Below are 22,842 nucleotides of genomic sequence, written 5' to 3' on the forward strand. Positions count from 1 at the left end.
TGTGCGGCCAATCCTGATTTCCTCTGCCAGAAATGACTACTCCTTCTTCAGTGCTCATTCTTATATTATATTTCTTGTGCCACATTTTTGCAAACAATTACTGTGCTTTGTACTATCATTAATTGATCATCTAAAGCAGGGGTGTCCAATCTTGTGGCTTCCCTGGGCCACATTGGAAGAATTGTCTTGGGCCACACATAAAATACACTAACACTAATGACAGCTGATGAGCTAAAAAAAAAAAAATTGCCAAAAGTTTTCATAATGTTATAAGAAAGTTTATAAATGTATGTTGAGCTGCATTCAAAGCTGTCCTGGACCACGTGCATCCATGGCCCATGTGTTGGACAAGCTTGATCTAAAGCTTAGATTCTAAATCTTGTTGCTCAAAGCTTGGTCTATGAATCAGCAGCATCAGTATGCCCTGGAAGCTTGCTAGAAATGCAGAATCTCAGGCCCTACCCCAGACCTACAGAATCAGAATCTGCATTTTAGCAGATGGCTAGGTGATTCACGTGCACGTTAAAGTTTAAGCAGCACTGCTGTAAACAGATGCTTCTAACCATTGAGGAGCTTTAAAAAATACCTACACCAAGTTCCCACCCTCAGAGACTCTGATGTAACTGGTCTGGGGTGTGGTCTGGGCTTCAAGATGTTTGACATCTTACGGAGTATTCCGAACTCACAGCCAAGCTTGAGAACCACTGTAATAAACCCCTGGTCTTAGAAGGAGAATTGAGCCCAGTGAAGCTGAGGGACGCCTGTAAGGTCATAAAATGAATTAGTATCAGGAATCAGAATCCTATCAAGGTTTCCTGCTCCCCTAAAAATGTTTTAAGGAAAGAGGAAAAAGATCCATGTGCACTGTCAGCAAAATTGTCATGAAACCTGGGTCATCCAACACCCAGCTGACATAGGAAACCGTCATCATGCCAAATATCTCCTATGTAGGGAGGAACCAGCAGGTTTCTCTAGAAATCAAAGAAACAACTCGGCCTAGGCTGGATCTTAGGAATACTTCTCATTTAAAATGACTGTCACACACCCAATTTGACAAATTTACACCAAGGGTAAAATTATTGCTAGGACAGATGGGTGTCACCTCTGACCTAGGGTGACCCAAAAATGTCCCATGTGGATACAGACAAGTCTCCAGCGGTTTCTTCCTTCTCTGCTGATCCTGGGATGCTTTGGTTATGTAATTTCCTTGGAAGGTACAAGATAATGATACAGAGCCTTCTTTTTATTGCCATATGGCATGGAGCTTTGATCTGAGTTAGAAGATACTAAAGAGAAAAGATGAGAGAAGTAAAGTAAACAGATCTCTTTTCCCTTCAAGACCCTCTCTGGGTTTCATATTTATACCGGCCTGGTAAGGTCCACTAATTCTTCCGTCAGGGTTATCACCAGTAACGACAGGCTTTCCACCCACAGAGATTATTAATGTCACATCCTCTACCTTTGAGGAAGGATAACTACGTGCCAAGAGAGCCTGTCAGTGGCAGACACCCCCATGAAAAGCGGCCACACCCACCAGTGACTCAAGTGTGACAGTGTGACATTCTCAATCACCTCCCTCCCTGTGGCCTCCTGTAAACTGTCCACGATACATTTCTGACCTGCAGTTGCTTGGGATGGATATCCCCTTGATCTGCTGCCGACAGGGCAGTACTTCTTCTTTGGCAAAACCACCTCTTTCCTTAGTGCAGTGGACCACAACCTGCTTCATGAGGCATCTGCAGGAGAAGCTAACCCCAAACGCCCACTGTGCTGATAAATTTGTGCCGGAAAATTATACCAAACCCCACTGAACTGTTAACTTGACAGTTAGTATTAGCAGTTACTCATGCAGATGTGTTCTCAGCAGTGCTATTAAAAGGGGGGGAGGAAACAAGGCACAACACGCTGAGTAGGTGCACACACACCCATGGGCACACACATAAACACATGCACATATACACACAGGCACCTGTGTGCATAAACACACACATGTACACATACACACACTCACACGCTACTGGCCAGCAGCCGACCACCTAACCCACAATGAGCTATGCTAGTCTGTCCTGGAATATATCTACTCCCTTGCAGATAAAAGGAAGAATGCTTCCTGGTATAGAGGAGAGCTGTGTGTATTTGTATAACTGATTAAAAAAAAAAAGAAGCAATAGCAAAAGCCAAGTGAATCAACCATATGACAGCCATCATAATAAAACAGCACATAAAAATATTTACCAAGTTAAATAATTTGGCTAAGTCGATACCAAGCTTTTAAAGTGAGTTATTAGAATAAACATAAAAGGTGGGAGCTAAAAGGAACTCTTAAAAATCGACACTGGTGCCTGCTAAGGAAATGAAAGTCTAGCAGGGTGAAGTCACTTGCCCAAGGTCACACAGCTAATTAGTATGGTGTCAGGACATGAACCACCTGTCCAGGCTCTCTGGCCAACACCCTTTTGGCTGCACACTACCACACATGCAGCTCATAAAGAGATTCAAGCAGATAATGATGAATTTTCTCAGGCCCAGGGTTCTAAAACTGCTAACGATTTATACCAACACAGGTTTGACTGAAAAGAAATCTTCCTGCAAAGAAAAGGGAAATAAAAAATGGAAATATTGCAATGGTACATTTTCTTTGGAAGGCTGAATGAAGCCAACAAGAGCTTTACTTCCCACCCTGGGGAAAATTCAGGAGGCAGAGAAAAATGATGGGGCTGTTCCAGCTGTTTCCACAGCGTTTGGGTTTTGGTCATACAAGGTTAGAAATACAAATAAATTACCCTGCAGCCAAGAGTCTATGGTTTTTGCCCAAATTCAGAGTCATGTCCAATTATTCTCCTAAACAACGGGAGAGTGTCTAGACCTTTATTCAACCACTTCCACTTCCTAGAAGACTGCATTTTCACTTTGGCTAAGGCTAAACTTATTTTTGCACTGTAAAAGACACATACCTACAGCTTGAAACAGCCAGTCCAGAGCCAAAGGATCACAGAATATAAGAGCTGGAGAGTCACCCCGACCAAACCATTCTTTCCCATCTTACTATTTCTTTTGAAAAAATACAGTTTCATTATGATCATATTTTTTAAAACAGAAAATTTAGAGAAGAAAAAATTTCATAATCCCATTATTTGATAACAAACATCATTAGGATTTGGGCTCCTTACCAGACTTTAATTTTCTGGGCAAGTGTGTGCGTGTGTGTGTGTGTGTGTGTGTGTATTTTAAAAAAGGCTATCATCATAATATGCAAATGCTTCTGTGTTCTTTTTCTTAACCTATATCATAAAAAAATTTCCTATATTGCTATGGTCTTCCTACACATACTTCTAATGACTATTTAGTATTTCATTAATTATATTTACCATATTTACCTAACTGTTCTCCTACTGTGGAAAATTTATGTTTGTTTCTAGTGTTTCGGTAATCATAAATAAGGCTTCAGTGAACACCGTTGTGCATGTAGGTGTTTTCATTGTTGTTATTTTAGGTTATTTCCTTCAGAGACTTCCTAGGAGTCAACCTCCTCATTTTCTTCATTGTTAGAAAAACACAGTTCCCCAGTGATTAAATGACCTGATAAGGTAATAGGCACCCTCTCCAGAGACCTGGGTTTGGCCCTGACTCAGCTGTCAGTGATCAACTGCTGTGACAACACAGTGACATCAGTGACAACACAGATAAGCCACTCAGTCCCTGAGACTCAGTTTCCTAAGGGTGTTAAAAGACAAGAAGCCCTAGGCCTGTCCTGGGTGTTCTGATTGCCAGCGGTGTTCTCTTTCCACTATTTCCCACAGCCTCCCATCTGTGATACTAAGGCCCCTGACCAATGCCCCTTCCACTTCTCTGCTTTCACATCAGCTGCTTGGGAAAATGACTTAGTCAAAGCCCATTATGGGACCAAATATGTTCAAGCATGTGGGAGCCAGGCAGATCAAGCCTGTGGTATGCAAAAGCCAGCAGCAGGATTGGCTGTTTCCTTCCCTATGGAGCCCTTGCCACTGCTATCTGAATCCAGGTCAGCCGTGGAATTCAACAGACTTTGCTCCTTCTCTGGCCACAGGGCATTGTGACAATAATAAACACACATGGACCTGCTCTTGGGGACTTCCCAGAATTCAATTCTGTAGGAGAGGGAGTCAGCCTGTGTCTCCTATCATGGCCCTCCAGGACAGTAAAGAGGTCACTGGTCACTCCCCTAAAGAATCCCTGTTGGTAACAGCACCACACTTAGCCTGGAGCACACCAGAACAGATGGGGGAATGTATCACACTGCATTTTGTATCTTATCCATACAAGAGTTTGCCATTTATTTTGGCCTCTTCAAAAATAAGTTATAATCAACAGAGAAGGGAAGATCATGAAATAACATTTTCTCAATTGTTTAACATCCTGTTAGATACACACAGTACCCTGGGATATTGTCTCCTCAGTTATGGAATCAGAAGATGCACATTCCAGGTCAGTCACCATTTCCCCGTTTTTATACTTTGTCAGTGAAAATGATATGGCCTTGGTTCATACGGACCACCGATACTGCCGCACATTATACTGGAAAACACACAAGCTTTGGAGTCAGGCAAACCTCAGCTGAATTCTGATTCCACTTGTTCTTAACTTGCCAAAATACCATATTTCACAGACTCTCAGACACCACTGCAAAGACCTACAGTTATTTTGCTATGAAGAAAGAAAAGCCCTTTTAGATATATCTATATTTCAGATGGTCCAATGTGAAAATAATAGACATCACAGAATTAGTGACATGCGATATTTAACCTCTTTCCAGTTAGATTTTTCTCACTTGTAGGATGGAGATGCTAAATGTCCACCTTGGAGGTTGGCCATGAGATGTAAATGAACAACACTTGTACTATGCCTCACTCCAGATCTGGCACATAGTAAGTACTCCATAGAATGTTAGTGTCTCTTCTCTTTCCAAATGTGATGAGTAGATTCTGGATAGATTATGGGTTTTCTCAGAGTACATGCCATATCTTATATGACTTTGACCTTTTCTAACTCCCCATGACGGAGAATATTGCCTTACACACATTGTAGGCACTCAGTGAATGGGCAAGGCATACAGATGTGGAATGTGTTTGAAAAACTGATAAATACTGACATTGGGAAATCCTGTTGGTGAATGTAGCCAATGAGGTCCCACTGGCTTCCCCAGCACCTGCACATGAGCACATCATCTATCTATAATCTTGGCTGGGTCTGGCAACTGGAAAGAAGAGCAAATGCTGGCTCATGAAGCACATCCCTCCTGAAAACCCCCATGCCGGCAGGCTGTGGCTGGAGGCCCGCTGCATTCAAGCAAGAAGGTGCAGCTAAGTCTCAGTTTTACAGACAAACGCAGCATTGTGGTCCCCGTGGGCCTCCCGGGGAAAGCCAAGCTGCCTCTGTGCCCTGGATGTGAACGGCTGTGCATATTAAGTTAGACAGGCTGCATCCCCAAGGGCTTGAAACTTGTCCCCCGGGACTCTCCAAGAGCAGCATCGTGGGGGTAAACAAATGTCCCACGTGGGGGTGCTGGAGGGAGCAGAAGCTCAGCTGAACAAAACCACGTGGCATTTTTCCCCCAATATTTTTCTGTCTGCTGCTTTTTCTTCCTCTGATGTCCCAGCTCTATCGGAAAGGGGGAAGAGACAGAGAAGAGGAACACATCTCATTTTCTACCACCCACTTTTGATTATTCATATTCTTGTGGGAGATGAGAAGAGCCTGCCAGGGACACATTTAAATAACAAGTAGTCTAAAATCATTACTTTGTCCTTGACTACAGTCAAGAGACATTCTGTGGGCAGCACACTGCAGCGTGTGTGCTCACATCCTCACAAACGCACACTCACCTCTCCCTCCAAGCTCCCACAAGCTGGAACTTAGCAGTCCTGTTCCCTAAAGAATCTTCACACAGACGGATGTGCTTTCATAATGGGACTCAAAAGGAAAAAAAAGCAATAATTATTAGCAAAACAGTAAGTACATATTAGTTGAGGTTTCATGCTTTAGTATTTATGCAGCCTCTTTCCTTGAATGAAGGAAAGGACAGGGGAGTAAAGAAAGGAGAAATAAATGTGCTTTTGACCTTTTTAAGACATACCCGAGACTGGGAAGAAAATGAGGTTTAATTAGTTTAATTGGAAACGCTATTGCCCATGGAACTGAACAGCATGTTGGCAGTAGAGCAGAAAGCACCTTACTCTGAAGTCAGAATTCCTCCCCCTGGCCCACATCCTCAGGAGCTAGCTGCTGGGTGTTCTAGAAGGTTCTTGCAGGACAAAGAGGCCTGGCATCTACCTCCTCCTTGCCACCTTACTGGGCCGCCTTCTCAGACCCTTTGCTTCTCAGTGCTTTGAGGAGGAAAAATGTCCTTCTTCCCTCCCTCAGAGGATGGCTGAGAGGGTTAAGGAAGATGCCACCTGCGAGCGAAGGCAGAATTCCTGGCCTGGCATCACCCCACCCAGGTCCGTGCCATCTGCTACCTAAAGTCCTGTAATAAACCTGAGGGAAAGTGGGTGGAGCAGGGAGGGGCACCGTCATTTATCTCATTGCTCAGTCCCTGTGTCTAATAAAGAATTTAGGAAACTTCCCACAGCACATCTTCTTCTCATTAATAATAGAGTCCTTACTAATAAATCCTGAAAGCAGCACCCAGACCTTGTTAAACCTCTACTAATTAGTTCTGAGACACCCATAACCCAACGTGGAGACTACCAACACATTCCCAGGAGAAAATGAAGCACTCACAAGTTGGGGTTGCTCAAAAATCCATGTTTGGATCTCACATGACTGCTTTGTCAGTTGCTATAACCATTAATGCTGTCCAGTAGAACTTTCGGCAATGATGGAAATGTTCTATGCTGCATGGTTCAATATGGTAGCCACCAGTCAGCCACATGTGGCATCTGAGTGCTTAAAATGTGACTAGGACAACTGAGGAATTTGTATTAGTCTGTTTTCACGCTGCTGATAAAAACATACCCGAGACTGGGAAGAAAAAGAGGTTTAATTGGACCTACAGTTCCACATGGCTGGGGAGACCTCAGAATCATGGTGGCAGCAAGAGAAAACGAGGAAGAAGCCAAAGCGTAAACACCTGATAAACCCATCAGATTTTGTGAGACTTATTCACTATCACAATAATAGCACAGGAAAGACCAGCCCCCACGATTCAATTACCTCCCCCTGGGTCCCTCCCACGACACATGATAATTCTGGGAAATACAAGTTGAAATTTTACTGAGGACATACCCAAACCACATCAAAACTGAATTTTTGATTTTATTTAGTTTTACGTAAGTTTAAGCAGCCACGTGTGGCTAATGGCTATCCTATTGCATAGCACAGACCCAGAGGGCATCTGGTATGTAGCTGGCACTCAATACATCTTTGTTTAAGGAAAAACATAAATGGACAGTAGTTCACCATAAGAAGTTCTGATTAAGCAGGGTTCTCATATTTATTGAGTCTTCATTTTAAACAAAGCCCTGTTTAGGTCAACACCCTTCTGAGACGGGTACTTTTATTATACCTGTTATACAGATAAAGAAACTGGAGCTCCGAAGAGTTAAGTGAGGAGCCCACAGCCACACAGCACATGGCCAGCCAAGGATTCAACCCCAGGCAGTGCCCACACACTCATTTCTGCAGTGCCTCCAGCTTTCCGCAGTCTAATGGGACAGCCTCTTCAAACTGCTTTTTCCATCGACCAAGAAAAGCCTTCAGGGGTGTCACTTTACTTTCACCAGAATGACATCACATTAGCCAAGGAACTTTTCCTTTTGAAATAGAAAAATGAAGATTAAAAATGCTGTCACATCTGGGGATCTTTAAAAGCCTTGCCAGAGCAGTCACTTTGGAAGGCTCTGTGCCTGACTTCTGGATCCCAGGTCAAGAGTTAACTATTCGTTCCACCACTGTGGCACTTCCTCAAACCATCTCCCAAGATGACAGACTACTCTGACAGAGCCTCACAATCATCATGTCCATGAGCTCTCACCTCTGAACACTGAGAGGTGAGAAAGGGATTTGAGACACCAGTGACCCCAATGCAGAGTTTGTAGACCCACTCACCATGAAAGATGGGAGAGGCATGTCCACATGTCATATGCAAATGTCCTTCTCCAAGGAGATTATTGCATCCTTGCTCATGTAGTAAATCATAACTGCAGCCAGCCCTGACCCTTGCACCATCAGGGCTCAACCGTATAAGAGAATATGAGCTCCCACTACCATCCGATGTAAGCACCATACTAGGGGCTGGGCACCCTTCAAAGGATCCTCTCCTCAGCTGACCCTGTTTACCATAGCATGTCCCTGACTCCATCACACACAGAGCTGTCTTGAAAGCACTACTAGCTGAACCAATTTTTGCAGCTCTTCCCAGGCCCTCTAAGGCAGCCATTTGGGCTCCTCTTAACAGGGTCCTTTCCAACTCTCCAGCAAGCTGTTTGCCTTGACTTACCTCAGAGCTCTGTAATTTGTGGCTGTCATCATTTGAGATATGAAAGGAGAGAAAGATGCAAGTAACACTAACTGCTGATAAAGAATATTTATAGAATTGTAGACATTCTTAAACCATTCTAACTTTGCCCTAGGAGGTCAACTGCAAGCAACGCAGTTCATCTCACAGCACCAGTGGTTCCTTGAGGAGGACTTTACATCACAGAGCCTCCCATATCTTCCTTTTCAATTATTTAAATCCTACTCCCTCTTCTGGGCCCAGTTGAAGACCAACCCACCTTTTCCAAAAGGTCTTTTGGGACTTTTTCAGCTCTCAGGAATGCTCCTTTCCTCAACTTTCAGGCAGCATCCACTATCTACAGTGCCACCTTCTCAGTGACCCACCAAAGAGGGGAAGGGAACCCGGGATGAGTATGGCCTTTCCTCACTGGCCCCATTCATTTTATCTCTGATGTCCAGCTCAAGTTCCCCACTCAGCAAAACAAATGTGCAGCAGTAAACTAGAAGCAATAATTCCCCAGCTCTTAGAGGAAACCCCTTCCAGGCCCCTTGCGCTGCAAATGTCTCATTCAAACACACAACACTTTTTTTTTTTTGAGATGGAGTCTGGCTCTGTCTCAGCGTTCAAGAGATTCTCCTGCCTCAGCCTTCCAAGAGCACCCACACTGCAGCTTTCCAAGTAGCTGGGACTACAGGCATGCACCACCATGCCTGGCTAATTTTTGTATTTTTTGGTAGAGATGAGGTTTGGCCATGTTGGCCAGGCTGGTCTTGAGCCCCTGATCTCAAGAGATCCACCTGCCTCATCCTCCCAAAGTGCTGGGATTACAGGCGTGAGCCACTGCACCTAGCCTCAAACAAACAACACTTTTTATGAGGAGGATCTTGTTAAAACATTTTTGCCATTTTTTCCTCTTTGTCTTAGTGCCTTTTGTAGACTGGCTCTGGGAAGCTACCCAGGGGATCAACCTTTAATCCAGTAATGGTTTTTTGAGGGGTTACTCAACTGCCTCAAGCAAACTTCCTGGCATTGCAGTACAACCATTCACTCTGCACTTAGTCATGTAGCTCATGGCATTGCTGTGTGTTTGCCTATGTGCTCTTCTTTCAAGGACAAAGACCATGTCTTACTTTATAGAGCATTTCTCACCACAGCTAACATAGTACTACAGGGATTCAAAAGGCGTTTACTAACTAAAAAGAAATAGAAAAAAAAAAAGAAACACCCTCCAGACACTGGGCAGAATAGGTGGTTAGAAAATCCTACTGGAAGATAATCTTCAAGTTGGAAAAGCCACTGGCAGAGGGTTCAGTGCACTCTCACAGCCCGGGGCAACACCAGAGCCCCAGGCATCAGCACCCCCTCACCTGGTAGTCTTGCTCTGCTACTCCATAAACGATTTCAGCGAATACTTGGCAAAACTAATTTTACTTGGGTTGGAGAATTAGTTGTACTAATTCCAAAATCAAAAATAAGAGGAAGTATATGAAAACTAAAATAAAAAACTCTACCCCTTCCCCAAGTGAAGTCTGCCACCTCAACAAAATAAGAAAATATCACCAAGCCAATGCTTACAAATCAATAAATGACAAACAACCCAATTTTAAAATGGGTATGAGATTTGAATAGTCATTTTATTAAAGAATGTGACTGTCTAATAAACACATGAAAAAACGTTCAACATCATGAATTATTATTAACAAAATGCAAATCCACATCCTAACAAGATACCTCTACATAGCAACTATAATAGCTATGATCAAAAAGACTGACAAGGCTAGGCACGGTGGCTCACCCTTGTAATCTCAGCACTTTGGAAGGCCAAGGCCAAAGTGGATCACTTAAGGTCAGGAGTTCAAGATCAGCCTGGCCAACATGGTGAAACCCCATCTCTACCAAAAATACAAAAATTAGCCGGGCCTGGTGGCACATGCCTGTAATCCCAACTACTTAGGAGGCTGAGGCATGACAAACACTTGAACCCAGGAGGTGGAGGTTGGAGTGAACTGAGATCATGCCACTGCACTCTAGCCTGGGCAACAGAGGTTGCCAAAAAAAAAAAAAAAAAAAAATGACTGACAATATCAAGTGCTGGTGATGATATCAGAAAATTGGAACTCTCCTACATTGCTGGTGGGAATGTAATCTACCACTACTCTGGAAAATAGTTTGGTACTTAAAAAGTTAATACATACACACTATGCAACTTAGCAATTTCAGTCCTAGGTATTTATCCAAGAGAAATGAAAATGTGGCTCCACAAAGATTTATATGCAAATGTTCACAGCAGCATTATTCACAACTAAACACTAGATGGTGAAGGGGTAAACAAAATGTGGTATATCCACACAATGGAATATCACCCAACAATAAAAATAAATGAACCGATCCCTGCAACAGGGATGAACATCGAAAACATTATGCTAAGTGGAAGAATTCAAGCATAAACTACTGCATACTTCATGATTTCATTTACATGAAAGTTCTAGGAAAGGTAAGCTATAGCAACAGAAAGTAGATTAGCAGTTACGTGGAGCCAGAAGTGGGGGGTGAGGATTAACTGCAAATTGGCATGAGGAAACATTTTAGTGTGTTGAAAATGTTCTAGATATATAAATTTACTAAAAATAATGGAATCACTTACAATGGGCGAATCCTGTGAAATAAAATGAATGGAGAATTTTATGGTATGTATAGTTCAATAAAGCTATTTTTTCAAAAGTGGTGTTAAAGCTACAAACCAACTTAAGTTGGAGCTTTAAAATTTTATAGTTTCAGTTTAAGGACATTGTGCTAATCAAACATCTTAATACTGTAAGGGCTATTACAATTAGAAACTGGAAAAAAATTTTACATCATAATATTTCAGTGTAAGGTTATTTTTCCTGCACTTTTTAATGCCCCACAGTAGGATATCAACAATTCTCAAGGAAAGTCTAAACCCCAAGGCATCCCAGATTTGCCCAAACCCTAGAAGTCAAAGACCTTTAGACGGGTATAGAACTGGTCAGGGTGAAGTGTTGCTCTGGCTCAGTGGTGAATGTGACAGCCTCTTTCCCACCAGTCTCCTTAGTTCAAGTCTGAACCCAAAAGAACACTGGTTTTCCAGGTCTCCTGCTTTGAGGACAAGTGCTCAGAGGCCTGCTGCAATCCTAGGGGCCCACACCTACCAGCTGAACTAACCAGAGCAGTTTCTCCACTGATGCATCACGTCTTCCAAGTGTCTCATCTCTCAGCTTGTCTAGCCAGGTGGCCTTGATCCAGGCAAAATCTTTATTAGTCAGGGTTGTCCAGAGAAACAGAACCAATAGGGTGTGTGTGTGTGCACACAAATATAGAGAGATTTGTTTTAAGGAATTGGCTGTCACGATCGTGGGGTTTACAAGTCTAAAATGCGCAGGGCAGGCAGGCAGACAGGCAGGCTGGAAACCCAGGGAAGAGTTGATGTTGCAGTTTCCAGTACATAGGCAGTCTGAAGGCAGAAATCCTTCTCCCTCAATCTTTTCCTGACTCCTTGAGGGCCCTAAGACAGTACTTGAGCAGAAAGGGACTACGTCTCGTGGCACTCGTCTGACCTGCTACACACGCTACCCACGAGGCTTTTGGTAAAGGTTTGTGAACTACCAAGACCAGAGAACTCCATGCAGTTGTCCATGTTTATCTACTTTCCCATCATACTCTTCAAAATATAGGTCTTAAATTCAATAATAATTTAATAATAACAAGGTTGTATTACTAGATTATCACATCTATTATTTTTCACTGTTTTGCTGTGGTTATTATCAAAGTAGTGAAATGCCAAATGTGTATTTCACAAACTGGATAAAGAACCTACACAATCAGGCCAGGCACGGTGGCTCACACATGTGATCTCGACACTTTGGGAGGCTGAGGTGGGTGGCTCACTTCAGGTCAGGAATTTGAGACCACCCTGGCCAACATGGTGACCTTATCTCTATCAAAAATACAAAGATTAGACAGGTGTGTTGGCACATGTCTGTAATCCCAGCTACTTGGGAGGCTGAGGCACAAGAACTGCTTGAACCCGGGTGGTGAAGGTTATAGTGAGCTGAGGTCATACCACTGCACTCCAGCTTGGGCAAGAGTGAGACTCTATCTCACCAAAAAAAAAAAAAAAGGAAAAGAAAAAAGAAAAAAACCTACCTATATAATCAAGAAATGCTACATTTGTTTGTTTTGTTTGTTTTGAGATGGAATTTTTTTTGCTCTTGTTGCCCAGGCTGGAGTGTAGTAGCACAATCTCGGCTCACTGCAAACTCCACCTCCAGGGTTCAAATGATTCTCCTGCCTCAGCCTCCAGAGTAGCTGAATTACAGGTGCATACCACCATACCCAGCTAATTTTTGTATTTTTAGTACAGATGGGGTTTCACTATGTTGGCCAGGCTGATCTCCAACTCCTGACCTCACGTGATCCACCCAGCTGGGCCTCCCAAAGTGCTGGGATTACAGGCATGAGCCACTATACCCAGCCAAAATATCTGTATTTGTAATAACTTCCACCATCTATATTCTTAGAATCAGCACTTTCTTTGGAGAGTGCAGCCTAGATCAGAATGACTGCTCTTAACAATCCCTCCACCCCTCCAGCAGGGTGGTCTCGGCAGCATTTTGCGACGTATCCCCCATACGGTGGGTAACCACAGGAAAGACTGAGCCAGGAGAAAGCACCTGGCACAAGCAGGGAGAGCTGGGCACGGGCGCAGGGCTGCACCTCTCAGGTGGCTGAACCTGTCGTGTTCATATTTGGCAACTGCATATGGACAAGTTTTCACCTACCACATGAGTCTGTAAAGCAGAGGAGGCCGGTGTAGAGAGGGATGGATGAGGAAGCAGACACGTGGAGAGAAGCAGAATAAAATGCAGAGGGTTTCTGTTTTCCGGGTATCTACTGATGCCCTGCTGCAGCCCTGTTCCTATGTCATGTGGGATCCCCCTAAACACCCTCACTGCAAGGGATAGTAAATCTCCGCAGCAGCATGGTGAGCTCTTGGTAGCCCCATCAGTACCTTTCATTGATCATGTAGCTGGGAAGCAAGTACTGGATTCACAGCAAACACGACACCTGAAGCTTGGCTTAGCTTTACAAATAAAAACTTTACAAATTAAATGTATTCTCTGAGTCTTCCGGAGGGAATCACCTCTGCAGAAAATATTTTTAAAAAATCTTCAAAAGTACCATTTGGAAGACTTTTACAAAATCTCTTTACAAATAGAAAATTAAAAAATTAAATGTATTCTCTGAGTCTTCAGGAGGGAATCAACTCTGCAGAAAATGTTTTTTTAAAATCTTCAAAAGCACCATTTGGAAGAAGCTAAAGAACTACTCACTTGGCCAGGTGTGGTGGCTCACGCCTGTAATCCCAGCACTTTGGGAGGCCAAGGCGGGCGGATCACGAGGTCAAGGGATCGAGACCATCCTGGCCATGGTGAAACCCCGTCTCTACTAAAAATACAAAAATTAGCCGGGCGTGGTGGCACATGCCTATGGTTCCCGCTACTCGGGAGGCTGAGGCAGAAGAATCACTTGAACCCAGGTGGAGGTTGCAGTGAGCCGAGATTGCGCCACTGTGCTCCAGCCCGGCGAAAGAGTAAGACTCCGTCTAAAAAAAAAAAATAAGAACTACTCACTTAAAAATTCTAAATTTTTAGAAAAAAGAACTGATTTCATTAGGACAAAGTAAAAACCACTGTTTATTTACTGAGCTTGATGCAGATAGCTGAGGGCAGCCACAGGGTAGCTCTTCATATTTTCCCTCTCCTTTTAATTATCACACCAACCCTATATGATACTATTAACTGTGTGTTATTGGTAAGAAAACTGAGGGTCAGAAAGGATGGGTACGACTCCCAAAGTTACACAGTAGTAACCTGTCAACCTTTACTTTCATTGATGTGTGTTATGAAGCACAACATCTCATATCATGATGCTTTTTACTGAGCCATGATGGCCCTGAATCAAATACATAACTAACTGCCTGTGTATTTCATTCTTGGTGAAACCCTTAAAACATGCTATTGACTTCCACTTTTTGTTGTTTTTCTTCCCCAGTTTCAGGTATCAAAATGTCCAACTTCTTCATTTAGCTTCTTCTCACTCCAATGGAAACTTCTGCAGAAATTGCACATTATCAAAGCCAGATATCATCAACGAAATAATCATTCAACTGCACCTAATTTCAGTTAGATGAAACGAGATTGGTGATGCTTGACTTTTCCTATAAATAGAGTAATTTCTTTCCTTTACATGATGCCCAAGGGCTTCCTCAGCTCTACAACAAATTGATAGACCAAAAATCATTTCACTCAGTGCTCAGGGGCAGGAGCCCAAAGAGAAAAATGCAATCAGCTTTTTCACACCGTGTGGGGATGGGAATAGATCCAGAGCAGACCTCAAGCACGAACTGGAAATGCAGGGTTTGCTAGGATGTCAGAATGGCTGCTGTCAAGTCCAAGTGCATCGTGAGCATTATCTGCCACCGTATTTCTGCTGACACGGCAACGCTGGCCTCCAAAGTTCTCTCTCAACCACATTTCCTCCCCGGTCCCTTACCTCTTCCTAGCAGCCGTCCTCAACATGAAGCAACTGCTGACACCATGAAGAAGGAAAGAAAGGGGCCAATTGCTCCAGGTCCTCAGCTCATGATGCCAAACAAGCTGTGATCAGTGTGCAGCAAGATGAAAGCTCAATGGAACCCTTTGGCCTTACTCACCACCCCAAAGGAGGCTTGCACTCCCATGGAGAAGCTTCACCAAGAGAGTCCGCGCTGCTGTCTCCAAATACAGGGATCACGAAAACAGATGTCATCACATTTCACACAAGGCAACAGGTATTTTAGCACAGTTCCCCAGCCAGGTTAATTACTCACAGCAGGGGATGTCTTCTGTTCCCAAAGGCAGAGAGCCTTCTCATCTCTAGTGTCTGACTGGCCCAGTATCCACACCGCCTGAGGACTGGATAGAAATTCTGAATCTTAGGCCCCACCTAGGAATCTGTTTTTTATTTTATTTTATTTTGAGACAGAGTCTTCTCACTCTGTCACCCAGACTGGAGTGCAGTGGTTAGATCTCTGCTCACTGCAGCCTTGACCTCTGGGGCTCAAGTGATCCTCCCACCTCAGTCTCCCAAGTGCCTGGGACTACAGGCATGCACCACCATGCCTGGCTAGAGACAGGATTTCACTATGTTGCCCAGGCTGATCTCGAAGTCCTGGGCTCAAGCAATCCTCCTGTCTCAGTCTCCCAAAGTGCTGGGATTATAGGCGTAAGCCATTGTGCCTGACTTGGAATCTGTTTTTTGATGAGATTCCCCAGGTAACCACACATTAAAGTTTGAGAGGCATTCAGCTACTGCACCCAGGAGGATAAGAATACTACACGTTAATTCTATTTAGAACCTTTCGCCTTCCCCCAGGCATGCATGTATTCAATGAAAATGCATGCATTTGTCATTCAATAAATATTTATAGTGGGTATACTAGGTAACTAAGTGTCTCCCACGGCCTAAGGGAGATAAGGGTACCCTGGCGAACCAAGCAGACAAGGGTCCTACCCTCAAATAACTCACATTCCAGCCAGGGAGACAAACAGCAAGCAAGAAAACGACCAAGCAAATGAAAGAGATCATCACACACTGTGAAGAGTGTTACCAGGAAGGGAAAGACGATGACAGAGGCAGGGTTGGGGCTGGGGGAGAACATTTTAATTGGAAGGGGAGGATCCCGAAAGGCCTCTCTCCCAAAGTACCACGTAAGCTGAGACTTGAAAGCGAGAATGAGTTAGCCATTCCAAAAAAGGGATGAGTTGGTAAAAAAGCTCAGAGTCAGGAAAGAGACTGGCCTGTGAGGAACAGAAAAGAGGCCAAGTGGCTGGAATAGAGAGTCCAGGAGTGTGTGAAGCCATCCAAGAAGTGGGAGTGATGGACAAGGCAGGGCCATTCCAGGCCAAGATAGTCCTGGTAAGGAGCTTGGATGTTATTCCAGGTACCATGGGAGCCACTGCAAGTGGAGAGTGACACCTAACACACACACACACACACACACACACACACACACACACACACACACGTGCTCCTGTTCGCCTTTGTACAGAGTAGACTGAATAAGAAACAAGACTGGACCTAGGCGGGTTGGCTTGGGCCTATGCTGGCCAGGAGCCCCGTGCTGCTCAGGACACAAAGGTGAGTGAGGCTTCTTTGCCTTGAGACAGAGTCTGGCTCTATCACCCAGGCTGGAGTGCAGTGGCATCATCTCGGTTCACTGTAACCTCCATCTCCCAGGTTCAAGCAATACTCCTGTCTCAGCTTCCCAAGTAGCTGGAACTACAGATGCCCACCACCACACCCAGCTAATTTTTGTATTTTTAGTAGAGACGGGGTTTCACCATACAGGTCAGGTGATCCACCAGCCTTCACCTCCCAAAGTGCTGGGATTACAGGCGTGAGCCACAGTGCCCGGCCAGGACCTGACTTTAATGAGGAACAGACAGAGACTTTTAGATGGCATCAACCAGGTTTGGGAATTGATTCCAGGGCTAAGATGAAAAAGGAATAAAGGACAACCCCAACAGTCTCGTCTGGGCTGCCATGATCTATGAAGTGGAGCCAGATAGCTGATGGAAGAGGAAGAAATTACTCCGGGGGAGGTAGAGAGGTGGGTTCAACTCTAGCTGTAGGTCCAGGAGCAATGTGACTCAGGTCTCTCAATCTCAGCTGTTTCATTTGTGAAATGGGGCTACTATCTATCATAGAGGATTATTTTAGTCATGAAATGCTTTATACACAGCACTACCATGCTGCCTGGCACACAATATGTACTTAGTAAGAGGCAGCCTTGGACAGTGTAGAAAGTATGCTTGGTAGAACTGTCTCTATAACAGAGGAATGCCTCATTCACTAAGGTAGGAATTTCGAGGAAATTTTTAAAAATTAAAGGAGGACATGTGTGATTCAGTTGATCTGAAGTTCCATTTCACTGTGGTCCCTAAACCAGTCCCTTACTTTGACAGGCCTGTGACCAGTTATGAGTGTGGATCAAGCAGCTGTCACCATCACTGGGCAAGCAGCTCCAAGTCCAGGCCTTTACCAGGACGAGTCAGAGTGGCTAGTTTCAATTCCAGGCAAACACTCATATCTATACACTCCTAACAGCCAGACCAGGCTGATAACTGTTTGGGGTTTTTGGTTCCTGTGTTGTGTGTGTTGAACCTTCAATGGCGAATGCATAATAAACCAAGACGACCACCCCACTGTGCCCTCACAGGGGCACCCTGCAAAAGAGGGAGTTAAAAAAAGAAAAAAGAAAGGAACTCAAAACCTACCATAAAAACATGAACAAAACCCTATTCTGTCAACACCGTTATTCAACTAGGTCTATTCTGCCTCTTAACATTGGTTTTGAAGAAGTAACGGACATGTCTTGTTAATGAAATAAAAGTCACAGGCATACTTGAAAAATAAGAACAGAAGTATCCAGAAATGTCTAATTGTCACATCTCTTGAAACTGAGCCCCAAATATTTTCCTGGCCAAGGTACCAGAGACAGCCAGAAAACAAGGTCATCCTTCTTTACCAAATTGCCACCCTTCTGCTCTAAGTTTGCTCTGTGGGTCTGAACCCAGGACAGAAACCACCATTTTTATGGTGGAGAAACGATGTTACAACATGGTCTTTCTGATATGACCAGTCCTAAGCTCTCCAGTATAGGCAGGGCTCATGAGGGACCAGTTTTGTACAAATTGCACTAATAGAGTCAATTATACCATAAGATGGTTATAAAATATTTGATATGCAAAGAGCCAGTATAAACAAGGGAGTTAGCCACCCAACATACCCGTTCCATCAAACAGAAAATAAATATTGGCCACAGAAACAAACAGGCCACAAAGGCCAGAGACTTAATAAAATTAACTGACAATGTGGGAAGCCTCCTTAGGAATTCTATCAGATACCGCCTCTGAGTCAGTAGCCAAATGGCCTGATAAAAAATCCCTTTCTATGGAGAAAGAGTTTCTACATTCTGTTCATAGCTCTTTGAAGATAGCAATAAAACACATGTATTATTTCACCTACCCAGAATTCACACCTATTTTTAAAAAATAAAACAGTCTTTCCAAGACTACATAACTTCCGGTTGGTTTCTGGATGTCGTCTCTGCTCCTTCCAGGTTCTTCCCCTCTAATCTGTTCTACTATATGCTGCGTCTGGTTATAAGCTTTGTTCTTGTTATGAGCTTTGTGTTTTTCCTGACCAATAGAAACTTGAACTTTCAGAGATGAGCTGCTAATTTTCTTGGAATTGTAAGATCAAGCAATCTTCCTGGGATTGCTTTAGGTTATGTGTAAGAACGGATGATGAACAAAACATGCCCTTCTCTTTCCCCTGGGCATAGGCTGATATTCTGTCCTCAGAGATTGTTCAGACTGCCTGGGAGTTGAGAAGAGCAGGGACTGGATGGTGAGGCACCCTGAACGCCTCTCCAGCCCGCGGGTCAACTGTGCCTTCAGAAACTATTCCTGAGGGCAATTAGGGGGAGCCTTTTCTGATGCAAAGCATCCATGCCTCTGAAGTGACTCGCCCATCCCCCTAACAATTTTAAATCTACTCCTCTAAATTGGGGCAGAAGACATTTCTCGGGAGGCTGCAGTCAAAAGTTAAAACTCCCTGGTTTTACCAAATCAGTCTTCACTAACCTATGACGCCTCTGAAAACATTCTATTACAGCTCCCCCATCCAACCATTCCCACCATCCTTGCCTCCAGCGCAGACGAAATAATTCCAGCGGATGGTCGCATCTCCAATCTCACGCTAAACTAACTCACAGCATTAAGAAACAAACCACCCTAGCAGGGCGCCACAGCTGCTGAAGAGCAGGTCCTCTATCACACCCAAGAAAACCCGAGACACGTGTGCGGCCCTTTATTCAGGCGTTTCTGGGCGCGCACTCGCATCTCCCAGGGGCACGAGCGCGCGCGCGCGCGCGCACACACACACACACACACACACACACACACAGCTGAGGACTAAGTTTCCTCTTCTCGCGGAGCACCCCATTCCCTGTCATCAGCATCTGATCTTCCTGGTTCGGATCCCTGGAACACACGCCTCCTCCAGCCTGCACGCTACACACGTGGGGAAACGCGTCCAAATGGAGCCAGGAGGGAGGAGGGAAGCGCAAAGGTGGGGAAGGACGGGGAGAGGAAGGAGGGAACGCTGAAGTGGATCTGGGATCTCAGATCCCGGGGACAGCGTAGATGCAGGGTAACCTTCCGGGATGTGGATAGGGAAAGGCAGCGGGAAAGGAACCCAGAGAAGGTTAAAGGGCGGGGGTGGGACGGGGGTCACGGGGTCGCTCACCCAGGGTTTTGACAGCGATCTGTCTGGTGAGGGGCGGCGGCAGGTTAATGCACACCAAGTCCACGTCCTGATGCAGCAGCACCTCGTCAATGCGGCTCGTGTAGAAGGGGACACTCATCTCCTTGGCCAGCTCCTCCGCTTCTTCCTGCGTGCGGCCCCACAGCGCCTTCACCGCGAAGCCCTCGTCTTTTAACAGCGGGATGATGACACGGGCCGTGAGGCTGGTGCCGAACACGCCCACCCCGGGAAGCATGGCTGCTCAGAGCCGCCTGGTTCTGCTTCTACTCGGATCTCCAGTCCAACAAGCGCACACACCCACCTCTAGCCAGTCCTGCACCCGGCTCCTGCAACCAACCCAGCCCCTGTGCGCCAGCCGCCGTGCACCGGGCAAGGCGCCCAGGTGCCCAGAGCGCACCGAGCTGCAGGCGGAGCAAGCTCCGGGCGCCTCAGTACGGTGACTGCGGCAGTGTCCGCCACGCAGGGCTCGCGTCCTTCCCGGAGGCGGCGGCAGGAACCCCCTCAGGGCGCCGCAGGCTTCGAAGCCTCTCGGAGCCCCGGCTCAGGCACCGCTCCCGCCACAGCGCCAGCCCGCTGCGTGCGCCCCGCCAAGGCCGCTCCATGGCCGGCTCATCCCCGCGGCCGCGCCGCCGCCCGGGACCGGCTCTCTCCCGCGTCGATTGCGCAGCCGGCGAGTCGCATACACAAACGTCTACACCCTGCCAGAGCACAGACCCGCTCCACTGGGGAGTCTCCTTTCTCCCCCGCCCTCCGCTCAGAATGAAATAATCCCGCCGCCACCAGGAGGCCAGCTAAGGATGCGGCCCGGAGCGCGCCGGACTGGGATCCCGAGCTGCAGCGCAGCAGCGGCGGCCACGAGCCGGCGCCAGCCTCCTCATACTGCTGCCATGTTCGCTCGCCGCGCGGCTCGGGCGGCCTCGGCCCCAGACCGGCTCGGGCTCCAGGATCCGGAGGGGACTAGGGCGGAGTTGGCGAGTTTGGCTGTCAGCGGCCGGTGTTCCTGGACCGCCCTCGCCGTAGCGCCGCGCGCCATTGGCCGCCGCGCGCCGCCCCCGCTCCCGCCCCCGCCGCCGCCAGCTCTGGGTGCGCGCCGCGCCGGTGCCCCGAGAGCCCAGCCCGGCTCCTCCCCGGCCCCGCCTCGCTCGCCTCCTGCCCCTCCGCTTCTTCCCTTTCTTTGCCCTCACCATCTCCTTCTCCTCCCTGCTTCACTCCAAACCCCGCCCCGAGAAAGCAAGTATCTGTCGAGGCAGGGCGCGCCCTAAGAGGTTAGTCGCTTGTCCCTTGGAAGAGAGCGGTGGGCGCCTTGGCCTGGGGGAGGTGAGGGGACCCGGCGAGGTGCGAACAGCCGGTAATAACAACCTCGGCTCCCGTTGCTTTTCCTGCGTGATGAGCATCATACTAACACCTTTCCAGGCATTGTCCCTTTAAGTCCTCGCAGCAACCTAAGGTTATTGGAAACCCATTTTACCAGTGATGTGGATGAGCCCCAGTGAAGGCTAAGGTGACATGTAACAACAGGCCTGCGATTATTCCAATCCAGGCCCCAGAGACTGGGCACCGAACTGCAGACTTCTCCTGTCTCCTTGCAAGCCAGCCTGCTCCCTTTGCGTACCCCTGCTCCGGCAGCGCACAGTTCAGCTGCCTTCCTCCCAGACAGTCCGGTCTCGGTGGGCTCCCATCTGCCTCCCACCTCCCCCGCCCCTACACCCGTACCCGCGCCCGCGTAGACACTATGGTGTGAACCGCCGCAGCGAGGCAGGGGTCTCTCAGGCCGCTGCAGCACATGTGTCTGGAGTCTGGGTTTCGAGACCCACACGACACTCTGGCCAGATGCCATGCCCGCCTCCTGCTTCGGCTTCTGTTGCTGTCGCCACTTCCCGCAGACTTTACTTCTCGCAGGTTGCCCCTACCTCCACCCCCGTGCACCCTTCCCAGGCCCTCAAGGGGGTACTGAGGGGGGCTGGCCAAGGCTGGCTCTGCACCTCTGGAGCTGTGGGGACTCTGCGTCTGTCTGGTTTCCCGCCATATCCTTGGCATCTGGCATACTGCCTGCCCTGTATATCGTAGGCGCGCAATAAACATTTGCTAAATACATGAATGCACATTCATTGAATGCCCGCTTTGCACCCATTTGGTGCCAGGAGGGGGAACTCGAAATTGAAAGGCACGTCTTCTAACCGAAGGTCTCTGGAGAGGTCATGGGTCAGGTCATGTTCATCTCCTGTCTTCAGCACTGGGCTCAATGTAACACATAGTCTGCCGCAACGCAAGTGGAAAACGTGATACTTGCAAGCGTTTGAAACAACTTGTGACAACAGGCAGTGAGGCAGGGCGCATGGAGAGAGCAGGATACCAAAAAAAGCTGTGTGTGGCAATGCGGGGTGGAGGCTGACCTAGGGGCATTAGAAGAAAGGCACGAAGGACACAGTGCTGGGTGGCTGGCAGCAGCCTGGGAAGGACTGAGAGACAAAGAAGGGTGTTGCCTTCACCACTAACAGGCTTCTTTTGAGCAGTGGTTTTGTAAGAACCAAGGCAGGAACACCTATCTGGGCACAGGGGCAGGCAGTGGTGTCAGACCCAAGAGACGGGATACATCACAGGCTTGTCACATGTCAGAGACGGCCAGGCTGTCAGGGAGCCAGAGGATGTGCAGTTTGGTAGAGTGGTCAGAGCCCAGCCAGAGCCACTGGCGTTGACTTCCACCTCTGCCATTTACTGGCTGTGGGACCTTCAGCAAATCACTTCTCTGCAGCAGTCTCATCTGTAAAATGGAAGGGTAATACAGTATATGCCACTAGAGGTTTTAGAGGATTGTATTCATTGATATTTACAAAGTCCTAAGAACAAGGCATGGCGCATAGTAAGTTCTATATAAATGTTAAATAAATAAAGAATGGGTCTATTACAGATGTCATTTCTTGATGAGAGAGACCATTGTACAGTGCAGCAATATCTAGCTAATAAGACGGAGTTTT

At 46.5% G+C, this 22,842-nt stretch overlaps 1 protein-coding gene across 2 annotated transcripts in view; it reads right to left on the minus strand.

The window, feature by feature from the left end:
- The window catches only part of GFOD1 (Gfo/Idh/MocA-like oxidoreductase domain containing 1), a 123,718-nt gene extending 102,892 nt beyond the window's left edge, over window positions 1-20,826 (minus strand). Inside the window, exons 1-2 of one of the 2 annotated variants that reach the window (XM_078368337.1) lie at window positions 19,850-20,826; window positions 15,366-15,450 (exon numbers count right to left, since the gene is read on the minus strand). Coding sequence is in view for 1 of the 2 variants with exons in the window: in XM_035294872.3 (XP_035150763.1) it covers window positions 19,850-20,102 (253 nt within the window). In the remaining variant the exon portion in view is untranslated. The remainder of the gene's footprint in view (window positions 1-15,365; window positions 15,451-19,849) is intronic. The other variant, XM_035294872.3, reaches the window with a different exon arrangement.
- Window positions 20,827-22,842: the final 2,016 nt, after the last annotated feature.

Source organism: Callithrix jacchus, chromosome 4 (genome assembly GCF_049354715.1).
Source record: "Callithrix jacchus isolate 240 chromosome 4, calJac240_pri, whole genome shotgun sequence".
NCBI classification, from domain to species: domain Eukaryota; kingdom Metazoa; phylum Chordata; class Mammalia; order Primates; family Cebidae; genus Callithrix; species Callithrix jacchus.